We start from the raw sequence: 19489 nt of genomic DNA, 5'->3' as shown, positions 1-19489 counted from the left end.
TTCTAAATCAGAAAAATTCAGAGAAAATTGAACACCACAGAGAAAATTAAACATGCCAGAGAAAATTGCAGTTCTCTCTTCTCTTCTAGAGAAATTCTATTCAAACCAAAGAAATCTAGAGAAAAATGAACATCACAAAGAAAATTAAACATGCCAGAGAAAATTATAGTTCTCTCTTCTCTTCCAACTCCATTCCTCATCTTTTCCAAATTCTCTGATTTTTTATAATTATTGTTTTTCTTTTGCTTCTGAATAATAATAAAGTCTTGTGAATGCACCGTGTAATAAATTACAGATTTATAGTGATTTAGTAAACTAAGATCATGTTTGTTCCAAAAATAGTTCAATCAATGATGTCAAGATGCAATCTGTGTATTCCAAATTCCTAGATTAGATTATACAAACTATATTATCAGCCAACACTCACAAGACATACTCTAATAGAAGTAGTAAATGCCAGAGTTGTGAGAAGACCACATATTAACAGAACGATCACAACAGCTTTGCAAGATATCCACTTCTTTGATGGATCAACTTAACCACTGCTGTGAAGATCACTTCCATCATCGGCTTAGATGGTGATGCCTATGAAGATCCTCGTCGATCTTCGGGGAATTTCCATGCAAATTTCTGGTACTGAAATTAGATCCGCGAGTTGCAGAGAGAAAACTGAAGAAATCGGAGTTGAATCGCTTCAATTCGGTGAAGAAATTCAGAGACTAATGGCGGCGCCACTGGAGACCAACTTTTTCTTCATTGCTCTTCCTTCTCTGGAATGCTTTGAGCTTCATTTGACAGAGGAGAGTGAGTTGGAGAAGACGATGACGACGATGAACTTTAGTGATAGAGGTAGAGTTCATCGGAGAGAGAAGAGCAGAGAGAGAGGAAGAGAGGGAAAGGCTGTTGATTTGAGGGATCAAATTTCTTAGTGATATATGGGTATCGGGGGTTGAGGGACCTCAGACATCATTAAATAATATTGTGGATCTCTTCCATTACTAAAAATGAGAAATGAACCTTACACTAATTTTCCCTTTTTTTTACTAATATGTCACTTTTTAGATATATCTAAGTCAAATCCATCTAAAAATTTAAAAAAAAAAAAAATTATCTAAAATTTTAAAAATATTCACTAAAAATAAAAAAAATACGCAAAAAAATAAAAAACTCAATTTCTAAAATATTGAATTCAGAATATTGAAACCAAACACAGAAATTATTTTTACTTGTTTTGAAAATAAATTTGTATTCATTATTCCTTTTCCCATCACTCCTGGCTACTATCTCTAACCACCATCGCCAAACTCCTTTAGACCACCATTGTAGGCAATCACTTAAGGTGAGCTACCCCCACCTCAAGCCACCAACCCAACAATCGACAAACATCTAGCAGGTCACTCCCGCCTCTAATGGTTGGCCAACACTTTCTGCTACTGACAATCACTCCTAACAACCATGTTTGACGAGTAAGAAAATTTAGCAGGTCACTCCCACCACATCAATAAGATCACCTGTATGCCATAGTTCCAAAATCAATTCCATGAAAAAACCCAGAAAGACACCAACCAAGCATGAAGCCACTTTGGTATACCAATCAAAATTGTATTTGTTATTCCATAGGTATATACATGGATGAAAGAATACATTGCCTGCATCATGTTTTCAATTACCGAAAAATAATAATTTAATTAATTAAAATTGGGTGCACATCAAATCTCGTAGTATGTGTTCAGAGCCGCTATAAATATCAGAGCAAGAAGTCTTCAAAATGCTAGTGAACTCGACTTGCTAGCGATCTCCGGTTATGTTCTCCACTCCTAGAAGTATGCTATCAGGAGCTTCTATCAGTCAAAAATCTTGATGACGTTGGAAAGAATCGAGCTCCGCTTCATCTGTACAAGCCTTTTCCCTATTGTTTTAATCAATAACCAAAAATTGGTTGGGTTGCTATGTTAGGAGTCAAGCATATTTCATCAATAGAATCAACCTTTTAAGCTGACATTTAAGCTTTTCCTATCCTCCGAGTGACTTCTGTCTGTATCCATGTTGCATTCTGTCAAATAATTTCTCCTTTGTTTTCCTCTTCTTGTCCATCTTTAGTCGATACCTCTCTTCTCTCTCTCTGTCATAAACGCCTTGCCAATATACTTCTCCAGTTAACGGCCACAACCATGTCTCGTTTGGATAGTCATCTGCAGCCTCTGCTAGATCTTCGTCCATACTCTTCAATAAAGTAGAATTGAAGTACTTTGCCCACATATATCCCTTCCGTTGTGCAATTGGATGTTGCTCTTGTAATGCACCTGAGCGTGGATCAATGTAAACCATCTTCCGGGCACTATGATATGCCCAAACATTGACCAAGAGTTCCAAAATCCGGCAATAACAATGCTTTTTCTGGTAGTCATGAAACAGCAAAAATGAGAAATCCTAATCTGACTAATACCAGTTTGGCTTTAGCTAAGGTTAGGATTTGGCAATTGCTTTTTAAGTAGTATTTTTTCTTTTTTAAAAACTAAAATAGCTGGTGCGTTTGGTAATTGCTAAAAAAATTACCTTTTTTTTCGGTCTTTTCAAACTTGTTTTTTTTGTGAGAAACTACCATATTACCTTATAGAGACACAGTAGAATTTCTAAGACTATGGAGGGTAAAATTGTTTTTTCAACAATTTGCTAAAAAGCTGTCTTTTTTATGGAGAAGCTATCCTAAACCGGCTTGTTTGTTTTTGGCTTTTTTAACCAAAAAAGCTACTTATTTAGTTCTTCCCAAACAAGCCATCCTCAAAAGTCTGTTTGTTTGTTTGTTTGTCTTCGGCTTAAAAAGCCAACTTTCCCACTAACAAAAAAAAAAAAAAACAATTTTTTTAAGAAATTACCAAATACATCAATTTTTTTATTTTTTATTTTTTAAAAACAATTGGCAAAATCCCACCTAAATCCCACTGAAAACTGCAAGCAAGGTGCTTTATGTCCCACAGGGCTTACCTCCAGATTTGTGGAGCCCAAAAGACAAGTTGTGATTTTGCTTGAATTTGTGTGCAAGCCATTGAGAGAATCAGCAAACATCCTGTTGTTTCAATTTTTTTGAAAAAATAAATAAATAATATGAATCTCATATATACTATATCAGCAACCAACTGCCTTTGATTGCATGTTGTGATCAAACAATGTAATGAGATGCTACAAGAAACAGAACTTTTTTCCCCCAAGAAACATACCTGGAAAACATTACGAACTCTAGAAAGGAAGGGGTTGGCATCACCCAGCTGTGCAGAGCAGACCAGTGACCACCATCTTCAGGCATGGGTGGAAGAGCGTCAATATGTGATGGCAAAGCATACATACGGCGGAAGGCATATTCAAAGGTAGTTCTGCGTGCATTTGGGACAAAGAAGAAGATGACGTAAGAGAAGCAAAAGGCGAAGAAAAAGAGAACAGTTTTCAAATCATGGCTATCTGTCAAAAATTTAAACTGGATTTAAATGAAAGCTCAAGAGGTTTCAGACCCGTAAGACATGACTATAAGCCATGCTTACTCTTATAAAGGTGTTTGGAAGATTGAAAAACTTCTACGCATCTATACCCCAAACTTAGGCTTTCAAACAAGATTTAGATAATTCCCAAGTAAGGAATAATCAACTCATTTTAGCTGAGAATAGCATGATGATCAAGCCAGCAGAGCTGAATGATCAAGTAGTTCAAGTGCACTTGGTAGAAATTTAATTGCTTGCACAAAACATCAGAGTCCAGAAACCTACTAAGGTTATTAAACATATATCAACGGTTTGTGTGATAAAGCCAAGCAAGGTGTTCAACTGTTTCATGTGAAGCTATTGAGCTTAAAACCTAAGATAATTAAACAGGAAAGAAGGCATGAACAAGCTTCTTAACAAGGCAGTAACAAGTTGTTCACAAGCAGCTTAGTTTGTTTGAAACCCTAGATAACAAGATAAATATAAAAAATGAAAAAATATAATATAAGAAAAAAAATTATATGTATGGGAATACTGAAAAGTGCTTTTGTAGCACGTCACAAGTGAATTAAATAAGATATGTCCTTTCAAAGGAACGTCAAGGAAACTGTGAACCTTTCTAACCCAATTAGATTTACGGCTAGCAACACTATGCAATGCTACAGTTGAACAAAAAATTTCCCACTAAACTACGTCTATAATATTGTCCAAAATATGCTGTTTTCAAAGAATTAGGGAAAATGGTATATCCGTAGAGGATGAGTCCACCATCTTAAAGAAATATGTAAAATTTATTCTTCTTCAAAAGAAAAAGAAAAAAAAAACAAGGTGAAATGAGGTGCTTGGGAGTGCAATTTCCAGCAGATATACATTTCCAACCTCTGAGATGATCAACCATATAACTACTCCCAAAGAGAGTGATTCCAGTAATCCAGGATTGTTTCAGCTAATGGTCAAAGAAAATTATACACAAAACTAGCCTCAAAATGCACCCTAAAAAATTCATTCTGAACACTGGGAACAGATAAACAAAAACCCAATATTCCAGCAGTTCTAAGCGCACCCTAGGAATATGAAAGGATAAAACCAGAAAAAGGAACCTAAGATTCTTTCAGTAACAACCATAAGCTTCGCTATCATTTTTTTGGGGACTCTCTTGAAAAAAAAGAAAAAGGTGCACAACATAGGATGCAGACAAACCCTCTACCCACGCACATACACACGTAAATAAAAGAATAAAAAAAAGGGGGGGAAAACTAGAATATAATAAAGCAGCCAGGTCACCAACTCAGCGGATATCAGCACAATATATTAAACATGACCTGCGCCCACATATCATCACCAAAAGTTGTACCACATACCGGCAGTTTCCTCCATTTAGGATGCAGGCAAACCCTCTACCCACGCACACACATAAATAAAAAAATAAAAAAAGGGGGGGAAAACTAGAATATAATAAAACAGCCAGGTCACCAACTCAGCGGATATCAGCACAATATATTAAACATGACCGGCACCCACATATCATCACCAAAAGTTGTACCACATACCGGCAGTTTCCTCCATTTAGGATGTCACACATGGACCAAAAAGTAAGCACATCATTATTTCTCGAAAGTCCACCATCCATGTCCAAGTGTGCCCAAAAGTATATTACATCTCCTTTAGTTTCCTCTTGTGTTGTTTCTTCCAGAACATTTTCAGCATTAGTCGACAATGAAACCTGCTTTCAGATTACATGAGAGACAGACAGACAGACACAGAGAGAGAGAGAGAAGATGGTTATAATTTGCAGACTGCAACCATACGCGGAGTATTATATTCTATATTAAGAATTAAATTCAATAGCACAACTACTAAGAGTAGTATGGTTTTGCTTATTGTATATGCATGTCTGTGCATCAACCAGTATATGATTTTACCTTCCTGCCAGCAGCATGCCACGACTGGAATCCAATCCACGGTCGCTTGTGAATGTTATCCACACAATTAGCAATAGCAAACATGCCTCCAATCTCACACAGAATATCCCGATAGTATGAGTCATTTAAGAGGGGAAGCCGTCCAACTGCATCCACATCATCCGATCTCAATCTTCGCACTGATGTGGACTGACATAATGTAGGAAGATTATAAGCAACAAAATAACACATTCAAAAGGAATAAAATTTTGAAGCCTATATGAAGTAAATTAAAGATCAACAAGAAGGAATAAATACTATGATGCCTGTCTGAACTAAGTACAATATCAACAATTTTTTTATATACAAAATAGATTATTTAAATAACATTAAACCAGTGACAGATGCTAAACAAGATAAAATGGAATTAAATGTTCCAAGGAAGCAACAATGAAGTTTGGAGCTCTCAAAAACAAAAACAACTTCTTGGCCTTAAACAAGTTTGTCTGTAGTAGATGCATTACAAAGTGCATATTCACACAGTGCAATATTGTATTTATAGTAAAAGGAAGTTGAATCTCAAGCACAGTATTAGTGGCATCAAGTTGTACTGCTCTAACTGGGTTCTTTCAGAAATATATATAAACATATATATAATAAATATTGATGAAAGAAAAAGAAGAAAAAAACTAACAGTCCGATCCGAGTCAAGAAAACTCACAAGACTTAGCCCACGATACAAAGAACCATGGTGTAAATATGGCCACGCCCCAGCTCCATCATATACTTCATATATGCATAGTAGCTGACCCACCCTTTCTAGCTCTCCTTCATCCCTTTCATTTCCTTCAAACTTAATTTTTTCAGCTTTTCGAGCATTGCGATATATCTCGTTCCATGCACCAGAATCTTTCTCCATTCTTTCTTCACTCTACAAATAATAAACCACACTCCATCATTAACTGTCATCCTGAAATGTAGAGAGAGAGAGAGAGGTGACCCAAAAAAACAGCCATTTGCAAAAGAAAGACCATACCTCCTCCATTTCAAGCCTTTCAACCTCTTCAGAGTTTTCTATCTCCATTAAGATGTCCCAATCTAGTTCAGTTGGAATGTCCTGCACCAGATCCTTGGGTTCACTCTCAGAGGCATTCCTTAAATCAATAAGGTTGGTCAACTCTTCCTCAAGCACATAAACAACACTAGAATTTTTCATGTAAATCTGGTCCATACTTCCCAGGTCAATACCTCTCTGCTCCCTGAACAAATTCCATTCCCATGCACCTTGTTTGAGCTGAGATATCTGACCTGGGAGCAGGGTATCTGATGGGAAAGTGAGGACATTCTCCAAAAGTTTTGCATAGCCAGCAATGCAATCTGATGCCTGCATGTTCTTAGCCAACAGCCTTCCAGAGGAAGCCACAACATGAGCAAATTTAGAGAGTTTTCCTTTTGATATCAAAAGTGAGAAAGCTCTCATCAATGCATCAGGCTTATGTTTTGGATAAATCATCCCATGAACACCATCAACAACCTGAAAATTTTGAACAGTTTAAAAAAGTTCACTATTTACATGAGACAAAAACCCTCTGAAGGCAACTATGAAAGAATAATTAAAAAAACTGAATGGACTCACATATTTTTTTATGACAGGGTAGTCAGGTGCAATAACGGGGATCGCAAATGACATGGCTCGTGTAAGTAATGGAGGAAAACCCTGTTCATCTTGGGAGGAACCATACAGAACAATATCAGCCATTAATAACAGACCATTCACATCACCATTCACGCCATAGTGCCTTATTGTACCGCGGTGGAGTCCTAAATGTGTAGCAATTTCCTACACAAATAGAGCTAGGGCAGATCAATTGAAAATTTAAAGCATATTAAATAATTACTTAGTTTTGTGATGTAAAGATTTAGGACATAAACTTCATGACTGAATAGCAAACAAATCAAATAAACATAATAAATAAATAAAAAAGGTTCAAGTTCCGGAAGCATTCTTTTTAATATTTAAGATTTAGGGCTCACCAGTAATGTAAAATAAAGAAAATACACACATGCGCACATACACACATAACAAAAGGTGACTCAGTGCACCCAATAAAAGACCATATTTGGAGTTAGTCGCACCCAACTCACAACCGTACTATTTGGGAGCTTCTCAATACACCATAAAAATTTCTCTTTACACTTTTTTTAAGGTACAAGAGTTTAAATGCATAAAAGTGAGTGTAGAGAGAAATTATTAGGGTGCATTTAAAAGCGCTCCCATACTATTTACATACAAAAAGCTTACAAGTTGAACAGACTGCATGCACAACTTAACAAAGCACACTTCATGAAACTTGCATAGACGAGTAACTTCTTCCCCCAAACTGTTCTGTGTGTGCCCCCATCAGATTTTCCTAATAATTTTACAATATTTTTTCTTTACAGTATCTTTAAGGCAACATCTAAAAAACTTCTCCCTCTCTCACAAGTTCCCATATTTGGAGTTAGTCGCACCCAACTCACGACCGTACTATTTGGGAACTTCTCAATACACCATAAAAATTTCTCGTTACACTTTTTTTAAAGGTACAAGCCACAAGGGTTTAAATGCATAAAAGTGAGGGTACAGAGAAATTATTAGGGTGTATTTAAAAGCGCTCCCATACTATTTACATACAAAAAGCTTACAAGTTGAACAGACTGCATGCACAACTTAACAAAGAACACTTCATGAAAATTGCACAGACGAGCAAATTCTTCCCCCAAACTCTTCTATGTGTGCCCCTGTCAGATTTTCCTAATAATTTTATGGTAATTTTTCTTTACAATCTATCTTTAAGGCAACATCTTAAAAAGTTCACTTCTCCCTCTCTCACAAGTTCCCATATAAGCACATATATATTCATTCATAATGTATATATAATAATGTATAAGCCAAGAGAGAATAAATTGAGATGATTTGATCATATACAACGGAGACCAATAGAGGCAGCAATGAAAAGATGCGATACAGTAACAGTAGAGGGAAGTGTTAGGGGAAGGAGTAGACCTAAATTAACGTAGGCTAGTGTAGTAAATAGAGATATGAATCTTCTTAATTTGACTAACCAAATGGCCTTTGACAGAGTTGAGTGGAGAAGAAGGATTCATGTAACCGATCCCATTTGATGGGACTTAAGACTTGGTTTAGTTTGGTTTGGTTGATATATAATGTAAAGATTTTTTCCAAAATAAGAGCTCAGGGTATTTTTTGAAATTTAAATCTTTCCATTAGTTCTCCTACAAGCCTATTAAATTGCAGATCCAGAAATCTCCATCATGTAACCTATATGTTGCAAAGAAACATTAGACAAAGCTTCTCAATAGCACCATTCAAATAGAAAAACATAAATATTTATTTCATTTGACTAGCACTTAGAGATTTAATTGTAAACATTAAAACTGAGTCACAAAGCTAGATGATGTGTTCATCACATGGTTCTGAAAAGCGGTTGTGGTTGCCGTAACGGTGGCGGTGGCGCGGTTGCGGGGTGTAAAGGCCGTAGCGTAACGGTTGCAGGAACCGGAACCGTGAATTTTTCTATTTTTCGCACAATTTGAAAAAAACTTACCGATACGCACATTTTTTTTCCATAATCATATTTATTGGGTTTTAAAATAAATATTGATCAATTTTTATAAATTTTTAAGTTTGATCCAATATATTTCATATTTTTAAATCACTATAAACTAAATTTTTTACATTTTATTTTAATAATTAATGACTTTATATTATACAAAAAATCAATCACTAACTATTATATATAAGATAAACAATGACAAAAGTAAGAATAAATAAAAGCCTATATATATATATATATTAATCAAGCCAAATAGATAATGACCACACTTTTTTATTATTATTATTATTATTATTATTATTATTATTATTATTATTATTATCAAACAATATATAGATACGCACACAAACAAAATGGTTGAGTGACAGCAGCTGAATAGAATAACATAGGTCATACAACTTCAACAAATCAATAACATGTTCTTCATCTTCCCTATTCTTTCTCTCTATCTCTTGTTCCTCCATCTTCCCTCTTCTCTCTCTATCTCTCTTCCCTCATTTTCAATTTTTTTTTTTTTTTTTTGTGTTTTTTTGAAAGAAGCAATTCGGAACCGTTACGTAACGGTGCGTAACAGGTCGTTACGGCCGTTACGGCACCGTTACGACCGCTATAGCAGCCGCTACGGCCGATACACCTGTGAATCTCAATCACACTGGAAAAGCAGCCGTAACGGGTGGCGGTAACTACCACAACCGTTACGTAACGGCATTACGTAACGGTTGCAGCCGCTTTTTAAAACCTTGGTTCATCAGAATCATCATTAAAGTCGGGTAAAAACAGAAAACAAAATTAAAGTATTGAGAAATGCAGATTGATCCATGCAACAACTACAAAGCATTCATTATAGTTTCCCTTCCCTATTACGAAGTCCTTTTATTGCACACTCAAACATGATTCAAAAACCTCATAATATAATACCTACATGGGAGAACAAATTAACACAAAATAGAGCAATCAACAGTAGAATACCTGTAAAGCATCACTGTATCCATCAGTGGAGTTTCCACACAAGAAGAGAAATTTAAATGCCCCTATGGAGTCTTTTTCACTTGCATATTTGATTAGAAGAGGTCCTATGTCATGCATTGCCACTGCATAGTCCCAAGATAGCTCATTGTAAAAGAAAGAACTTCCAACAACTAGAACCAGTATATCATCTTTACTGAACCCATTGTCCATCCTCAACTGAATTTTGGAGTGGGTCTTACTGTAGCTTTCTGCAGCCCACACATCTATTGGTGATCCAGGAATCACAAAGAAGTTTCCCATGTCAAGCACACTATATAACATCTGACACAGGAAGGAATAGTAATTGAGAAACAATACGAGAATGCCTAATACAAAGCTACAAAGATTGTGTGCGGGAAATTAACAAAACAAGGATTATTGAATAGAAAAATTACCGGTAAAGAAAAATCTGGAAACACGATAACATCAGCTCGGCTAAAAACTTTTTTCCAGTGCGAAATAAGATGTTCCCAGCCCATATCCTCATACACCGGAAGGCGATTTGCAAGGGTATCTTCTTGAATTATCCATATAAGTGGTACAGAACAAAAAGGCTCCTGCATAAGGCTGCAAAAATATAAAACTCACTGCTTACAGCATCTCAGATTGAAGCAAACGAACAATAAAGTTCTTCATATGTAACCACTAAAAACAAGCACTCCAGTTGAATGCCCCACAAATCATTATTTTGGCTCATTTGGTAAGTTAGTCATACCTTCTATTCAACTGTCAACTGTCTTAAGACTAGCAATAACATTTCTACCATCTATCCGAGGAACATAATACGGAAGTAATAAATGGCTAAAACAACTTAACCTTACTTGGTCAAATAATCATGATTTGTCTTATATTTCAAGAATTAATTGCTTTTCTGTTTCCACAAATTGGGAGAAGCATCTCTCATACATGGCTCAGGGTTTGTAACTGGAGATGGTGTCTGATCATTCTTCAAGAATTAGTTTTTTTTTTTTTTTTTTTTGAAAAGACTTCAAGTGGATGGGGTCAAGGAAATGGTTGGTGAGTGAGGAGCTGCTATCATGTTGAAGAAAGACCTAGTTTGATTTCAGACATGAAATTAAAGCTTTTGAATGAAGATTTGAAGAAATGGAATCAGGATTCAAAAGCCAACAGTTCTGAAGGACACAAAGGCCTTCAATTCAATGAGATTGAGAGTGTTCGTAATCTCATTATCTCAAAGGGGCATACCGAGTACTTGAAAGAAGAATTTGGTAGCATTGCAAAGATGGAGAAAACGAGATAAAACCAGAAGGCTAAGGCTTTATGGCTTAAAGAGGGTGCTGGAAATACCCATTTTTCTTAGAGAATGGCTAATGCTCATACATAGGCAAAATTCCTACTGGGGCTAGGGTGTGGATGGTTGAGAAGATTAGAACTAGTACAGAGGATTCCTATGAGGAGCTTTACTCAGATCCAGGAGGATGGGTTGGACTTTGGTGGCATCGCGACCACTGATAAGGATTGGTTAGAAAGACATTTTCAGAAGAGGAAGTGGTCGTGGCATTGAAGTCTCAAAAAGGAGATAAGGTCATGGGTAGGTTGGTGGATGATATGACTATTGCCTTTTTCCAATAGCGTTAGGAAGGCGTTAAATAAGCCTACATAGTTGTGTTGGGCATGATATCCTTATTTTTTGAGCATGGTGTTTCTTAGAAAAGTTTCAATGTTTTTGTGTCATTGATTCCTAAGAAAGGAGGGTAGAGTATACAAACGATGTTAGGCCCATCTCCTTATTGGAAGGAATATAAGATCCTAGCTAAAGTTTTAGCTAGACCATTGAAGAAGGTACTTCTAAAGGTAGTGTCAGAGGAGTAGACAGATTTTGAATGTTGCTTTTGTAGCTAATGAGAGTGTGGATTAGAGGTTGTGGTATCCCAAGGGTGGTTTGCAAAGTGGATATTGAGAAAGCGTATTATCATGTAAACTAAGAATTTTTGTTGTATGTGATGAAGAAGATGGGTTTTGGAGAAAGGTAACATAATTATATGCCAGTGTGAGTTTTATTACTGGTTAATGGATCTACTGCAGGTTTTTTCTGGACGTCTTGTGTCAAGGAGATTAATTGTCATCTTTTTTGTTCACTTTGGTTATAGAGGCACAATATGCGACTTTCCCAAGGCAAGAGCTTATTATGCATAGTATCTCTCATTAGACAACCACTATTTCTATATTGTTTCTCATAGAAAGTTTGTATACACCTAACAGAACGACTTCTTCTTTGAGCAGTAAGGAGGGAAACAAAGAAAAAAGAAAGGGGTCTGGTCTCTCTCAGTGTCCATCTATAATTCTTGATAAGAACAATTCAAGATGGTTTTTTTGACAATTTCCTTGTGGGGCAAATGAGTGGTTCGCCTACAATATTATCTCACTTATTATAAGCAGATGACACCATTATATTTTAGATTTCATATAGTTTATTAAGTAAAGAATGAGGTATAAGCTATTTTGAGATCCCCTTTTGATGCTCATTCTCATATTTAGCTCTGTTTATCAAATATATATATATATATATATAATGAAAGAGAAAAGGAAAAGATATGAACCTTTTACGTGTGGCCAAACATTTAAAAAAGTAATAAACAAGACCAACTAAAATAGTGTCTATGAGAATTAAGTCAATGAAAGGCCTACCTTGAAATAGCATCTTTTGCTTCAAGTGAATTTACAATAATACCTTCAAAGCTGCAAAAAAGATAAAACATGAACCATCTGTACCAACTAAAATAAACAAAGTAACAGATGTCACCAAAAGAGTTGGCAATAAAACAAAAAATACTACACAAAGTACAAAGCAACCACACTATATCAAATAGCACACATACATTGACCAATCAATATGGCCATATCTGTCAGGACTTAGGATTGAGATTTGACCTCCTATTTCCTCCCACATAGAACGCGCTTTACCATCGTCTACTGCATAAATCTGTCAAAGAAACATTATAAGGATGTATAAGTGTACAACAATCAAAATTCTAGAGGTATGATCTGCATAACTCAGCAGGTTTTTCATAATGACTAATTAGCTTTAGCAAAGAACTTATCTTCAAAAGGGTTCCCTATACAAATCATAGCAACCTACCGAACCTGGTTGATTTGCATAACATTTAAATGTTATAGGATACAAAAAGAAACTCTCATCTGTGGAAAAGATAATAGAATCAGAATGACTGCTTTACTTTTCCCCAGAAATTTGAAGGACCCACAAAAGGACAAGAAAAAAAGACCTTGTAAACCTATGTAAAAAGTGTGATAATCCAAAAGACTCTTTGTTAATCACATTATATTTACCTATAAAAACAAAACAACATTTGCTATCACTAGCAATGAAGAATATAAACAACATATTTATCTGTAACTAGCACAAACAAGTACAAATGATTCAGAGAGAATCACCTTAAGCACATAGCCAAGCTCGTGCAGTTTATTTGTAACAGTAGACAGCATCAACGACGCTGGATCTTTCTTCATGTTTCCCAAGATCTAACGTCCATCAAAACAAAAGCACTATTTAGGGGACATAGTCTAATCACTTCAATGCACCAATTTAAATAAAATGTTTCTTCAAATATCAAATTTTCTGAATGATGAATATACAGTTAAGCAAACACATTGATCTACAGGAATTATATTCAAATGTAAGAAATCATGTTATTTTTCCTTCAAGAACATTTAGTTTACATTACTATCCCAGAAAAATAGAAGGCATCGGTGCATCATGTATACAAAGGTATGCCATGAAGAAATAAAAGCAACCGAAAAATTGAGGATTTGGTAATGAGATGTTATTTTTCGTTCAACACAAAGGTACACTCATTGGATACTTTTCAACACATTGAACACATGCAAATGGGTCCTATTATTTTTGGAAAAAAATTTAGTTCCAGACACTCTTTGGACAATCACACATATCCATCACTTATACACACATGAAACATACTATAAGTATAAACAAAATAACTTTGCATTCAATGATAAAAGAAAAATAATATAAATTTATATCTATTAATCATTCATCTTTATAAATAAAAAAAATAAAAAAAAATTGCTTTTTTTTATTATATATATATATATTTTTTACTATATATTTTGTGTGCGCCCTCCTCCCTCCATCTATCATGTCCTGCTTTTTTTAAAATTATCATGTCTTGTCACATGTTCGTGTTCGTGCTACTTAGTATCTAAGAGCACAATAATCAAAGTGAATTGTTTTATTGAATGAGGATTTTTGCAGCCCCTCAAATCCTAGATAATAAGGTTTAGAAGACACCTCTGAGATTGAAGCTTCAAAGCCAAGAGATTACGAGCTCAACCAAGAACTGTGTCTTTGGTAATCTTAACTCATGCCAACCAAGTCAGATCAAGGGCAGTCTTCAAGTATTGCCGAACTAACACTTTCCTTCTTCCTAGTTTATGAAAGCATAGAAGATAAGTAGGAGTAACACCGATAAAAGATAAGTTGAGAGAGAATCGTTTGAGATGGTTTGGTCATATTCAACGGAGACCAACAGAGGCAGTAGTCAAGAGATGCGATGCTGTAACGGTAGATGGAAGTGTTAGGGGACGGGGTAGGCCTAGATTAATGTTGACTAACGTTTTAAATAGAGATATGAATCTACTTAATTTGACTAATGAAATGGCCTTCGATAGGGCCGCGTGGAGAAGAAGGATTCATGTAACCGACCCCATTTGATGGGATTTAAGGCTTAATTTGGTTTGGTTTGATTTAGATTACATTTTTGTATGGCCAACATTTACTTAGACGAGACGTGTTTCATAGAGACCTAGGGACGACCATGTCCACTCAAACTAAAAATTCATACATTGGAATCACAAATTTTTTCAGTGATAAGCTGCTGCATATCCATCCCTCTTAGCATGACAAGAGCAACCGATTATCAAACTGATCAACAAGATCTTAATGTCATCAATAATCAATCCTAAAGGGACAGATTTGAAACAGTGGCACACTGATTATTCGTTCCAAATCTGACTCGATAATTCTTTCCAAATCTAACTTTATAGAGTATTCTGGGACCCTTCATCCAGGTCCCAAGGTAACAGTAACCATTCCTAACTTCCAAATCTTCCAAATGGTCCACCCCCTCCAAAAGAAAAAAGTACATAAAAGCATTTAATGCCATCATGTTTCCTTCTCCCAAACGGTCCACATCCTCCAATGGAATGTGCCTATTAGCATTTAATGGCTCTTCAAAAATTGCTTTATAGACTTTGGTTTGTCAAAACTACTTTTTTAAAAATCATATAGTACACAATTAACTCATCCATTTCAATAAGTCAAGTCCCACCCTCTCAACACCCTCCATTAATGGGAATTAACACGGGATAATTTCCATTTTCATAAGAAACCTACAATCATAAACTCCAAAACTTCCAAAATTCTCTTAGCTATTACTTTGATCACCCTGTTCTTTGAAAAATTCATATTAGGTCTATTCTCATAGTCTCATAGTACTTTAATTTAACTTTCCAAACCAAGCCAGTACTTACTAGTTTCTATTCATTTCAATTACTAAAAGAAAATAAAATTGTGATTTTATAATGAGAAACTAAATCGAACCAAAGAAAAACTCAATTTTGAATCAAAATTGGAAAACAAGTACTTCAAATTCAATTTATGAACACTCACAAGTGCAATTCTGGGAGGGCGAACACCAATCCTGAGCTCGCTCCGCAACCGATCGAGACCGAGTCCTCGCCGCACCCGCCAGGGCACGAACTTCAACGAACTCCCGAACTTCAACCCCTCACGGACCGACCTCCCTCTCTCAGTCCCGGTTCGGAACACCGACGCGATCGAGCTCTGAAGCACCATGGAAGCCAAGGCGAAGGCAAAAACGGCAAACAATAAGCAGAAGTAGAACAAGGAGCTGCCTCTGAAAGGAAAGAGGAGGAACCGGCGAGCCGCCGATCGGCCGTGGTGGTGCGATCTGCCGTGGCCGGCACGCCACTGCCGATCCGCGGACGACGCCGTTTTGGCGCGATTAGAAGAGGTTGTGGTGGAGGGGTTAGGGTTGCGCTTGAAGCGAATGCGGTCGCGGATCGAGCGGAGCCCTAGGCCGCCGCCTTTGCCGCCGCCACCGCCGGCGGAGGCGGGGAAAGTGTCGTCGTCGCCGGAGGAATCGTGGTCGGGACTCGCTGAGTTGCGGCCCATTGGGATGATGGAGTGGAGTCAGTGATGAGAGAGAGAAAGAGAGAGATGGAAGATTTGAGGAAGATGAAGATGATGAGTTCGTGTTGACATTAATGAAATCTGAATGTGAAATTACTCTCTCTGTCTCTCTCTGAGTTCTGAGTTTGTGACTTTTATTACGTGTCTGATTTAGGTTTTTTTTTTTTTTTGGATTGGGTTATTGGGTAGTACTTGTTGGGCAGTGTGAGAGACTGTCCTAGCTTAAATTGGAGAAAAAAAATAGTGGGAAAAAATTAAATAAATTAAATTGGAGAAAAAAAATAGTGAGAAAAAATTAAATAAATTAATGAAAAGAGAATGTATTTTAATTTTTTTTTTAAAATCTGAATTTAACTCTTATATCAAACTAAATTGAGTTTTTTTATTTTATCAATTTAAATTTTAAATTTTGATTTGTTTTTCATCTCAATTATTTATTTATTTTTGTTAAGTAAAATTAATAAAAGATAAATATTCTGGTCATTACTCAATTAAAATAGGTATTTAGACATTTTTTGTATATTTATATTCATTTTAATGATTAAAATACTTTTTTTATCAATTAAAATAAAGGGAGAATTATTTATAAATCTTATTTTGGAGTCTTATGTTACATATGGTCCTAAGCAAAAATTTATGTTCCTATGAGAAGTTACTTGACACATTTACCCTTATTAGTAGTTGTTAATATCATAAATAATATAAAAATCATATATAAGAAATTGAATACTACAATAGATCGTATTCATGTAAATGTGATTTTAAAATTCAAAATACACATAATTTGTGGAAATCACAGGTTCACTTAGGCAAAATTTTAGGGATAAAAAAGAAGTAGATATGTTTTGTGGCTCTACATTAATGTGAACGGCTGATTCAGTTGATAACATTTCGAAACCCACCACGAACAAGAGAAGGGGCGTGATTCGACCGATACGCTCGACGAGAATGTGCTAACGAAATACCGTTTCCGATGAACAATGAGGAATGATGGCTCCAAAACGTAAGTGTGGATTTGCCCCTATTTTGCAATGTTCATTCATTTGATTTTGATTAACAACCCAGAACTAAGGCTTATGTGAATATGGGGTTTTGATAATTTCGGTAAACTTCAGTTATAATATGTTATGTTACTTGTATGTTTTGTGAGGAACAAAAGGATTTTACAGTTTCCGATTTGAAAATAGTATGTATGTGGGGGTTGTAGGATGGGGGCTAGGCGGGTTGTCCAGTGTGGGTGTTTTGTGCTTGATTCCTTGTTGTATTGCCTAGTACGTGGCCTATTTGTTTTTGTTTTTTTCCGATCCATGCAAAGTATCGTGTTTGGTAGACTGTTTTTGGGGGTTTCTCGTTGTGGTTCGATGCCGTTTGGTTCTGCGCATTAACTTTAAAAAATCAGTTGTTGGATATGAATGGTGCCACGTCTTTGTGCTATGTGTTATACAGTTAATGAATGTGATTGTGACCCAATGTTAAATTACTATTGAATGTGAGTGGAAGCACATGTTTGTTGGACTGTGTGTATAGTGCAACGTTGTGGTACGGTGTCGTTTGGTTGTTTTCATTTAGATATAAAAGTAAGTTATCGAACGTGGTTGGTGTCACGTCCTATTTTGATGTACTTTAAGATATTCGAGGGACAGTGTTTGTAGATTGTGACATGGAGAGGAACAACGAAAGTAACATGATTTGGGGTGTGTGGTTATGGTTTCATGTCAGCATGTGAAGAGGTCACGTTCGTGTTTGTAGTGGTTTTGGTTATCAAGCTTCACGTAGCACATATTTGTTTATTTTTTGGTTCAGATTACCGCATTAATCGGCATGTGTGGCATTATTCATGGTTACGTTGAGTACTTCACAGTCACATTTGAACCATGGTCGTGTATGTGGGTGCGTAATTACTTCTAAATTTCTGAATTGTGTGATGGTAATTTTCGTTATAATGTCTATTGGAATTCGAGGGAAACAAATTACATATTTGAACTGTGAATGTGCAACTAAATATTTAGGATACAACAGCACATGCACAAAGTGGCACATGCACATGTCCTTTAAATGTTGTCACGTTCATGTTCGGGGTGTGTTACATGGAAATTGACTCATTTTACAGTATGGCTTTTATTGTGACATTAGTTGATAAAATGGCATGCGCCACGTTATGCTAGATGTTATGTTTTGGGCTGAAGACGTTAACCCCCATGTTTTTTTTTTTTTTTAATCTGTTGTAATGAACCAACAGTGTTGTTGTGCTTCGAATCACAATGTTATTCTGTCATTTGGATTATGTTTACATGATTTATAAGTACATTCATACTAAAGAATGATGTGAATTAAATGGTGTCTACTCAAAAAAGGCATGTCAAACTAACACGAGTAAAGCGTAATGGAATGTGAAAATGTTGTAATTAATTTTAACGTTTAGTGAATGAAGTAAACACAATTGTTGAGGCATACGTAGAGGATGTTGTGGTCTTCACATGTTGTATTGTCATCCAATTATAATGATGTCAATGTACGGTGTGGGTATGTGAATGGGTTTGAATTGAATACGTGTACAACCACATGTTGGGGGTGTTTGTTTCAGCTTTTCAGAGCCAACTTATGGCTTTTAGCTTTGAAAAAGTTATTTTGGACTGTTTGGTTAAACTTATTTCAAACAGCTTCTGATTCTAACAGCTTATTTTAACTCAAAAAAGCTGATTCTGAGAAGCTGCTCACCCCTTGCTTCTGATTATCAGCTTCTGCTGTGGACATGTTAATTTATGGTTATACTCTTAAATTTTTTTATTTTTTATTTTTTTAAAAATAGAAAAAGACTCAAATGGACTATAGATTATTATTATTATTTTTTATGAGAAATGTCAAACAAAAAATAAAAATTAATTGAAAAAGCTATTTTACAGCTTATTTAACAAACACTACCCAGCAACTTAAATCTATAATCCAACAACTACACCAAACAGATTAACAACTTCTAATTAAAGTCATAATCTATAATCTGTTAAGCTATAATCTATAAGTTGTTTTAACAGCTACACCAAACAGGGCCGTTATCGTACCACATTCTAATATTCACGAGGAACATACTAACATATATAGTTACATATTGCTATTAATTTACATATTCACATAAGTTATTAGTGGCAACTTGTTTGTATACCAAATGTGAAATATTTGTGGCATGTTTTTCAAGAGAAACAATTAAAGGTACATCACAAAAGGGTTACAAGGCGAAAGTGAACATCTATGAAGAGACTACATCTGGTAAAAGACGACGGT

The 19489-nt window shown here is 35.7% G+C and overlaps 1 protein-coding gene across 3 annotated transcripts; it reads right to left on the bottom strand.

Annotated features, from left to right (window-relative positions):
* Positions 1–1581: 1581 nt before the first annotated feature.
* Positions 1582–16404, bottom strand: LOC114321226 (UDP-Glycosyltransferase superfamily protein). Of its 3 annotated transcripts, XM_028268406.2 has the most exons (14): positions 15668–16404; positions 13414–13500; positions 12840–12943; positions 12649–12699; positions 10395–10566; positions 9961–10281; positions 7011–7214; positions 6411–6908; positions 6096–6305; positions 5396–5584; positions 5024–5196; positions 3219–3371; positions 2986–3067; positions 1582–2397 (listed from the first exon to the last, which is right to left on the bottom strand). In XM_028268406.2, the coding sequence occupies exons 1-14, from the start codon at positions 16190–16192 to the stop codon at positions 2014–2016; spliced, it is 3153 nt and encodes a 1050-aa protein (XP_028124207.2). In that variant the 5' UTR covers positions 16193–16404; the 3' UTR covers positions 1582–2013. The 3 variants fall into 3 exon arrangements, with proteins under 3 accessions (XP_028124207.2, XP_082728996.1, XP_082728995.1); XM_082872870.1 differs by lacking the exon at positions 2986–3067 and having other exon boundaries at positions 15668–16362; XM_082872869.1 differs by lacking the exon at positions 13414–13500 and having other exon boundaries at positions 15668–16362.
* Positions 16405–19489: the final 3085 nt, after the last annotated feature.

This window comes from Camellia sinensis, chromosome 1 (assembly GCF_055761805.1).
Source record: "Camellia sinensis isolate YWXY chromosome 1, ASM5576180v1, whole genome shotgun sequence".
In the NCBI taxonomy this organism is placed as follows: Eukaryota; Viridiplantae; Streptophyta; class Magnoliopsida; order Ericales; family Theaceae; genus Camellia; species Camellia sinensis.
The sequence above is the reverse complement of the archived record's forward strand: the minus strand, read 5'-3'. Positions and strand labels throughout refer to the sequence as shown.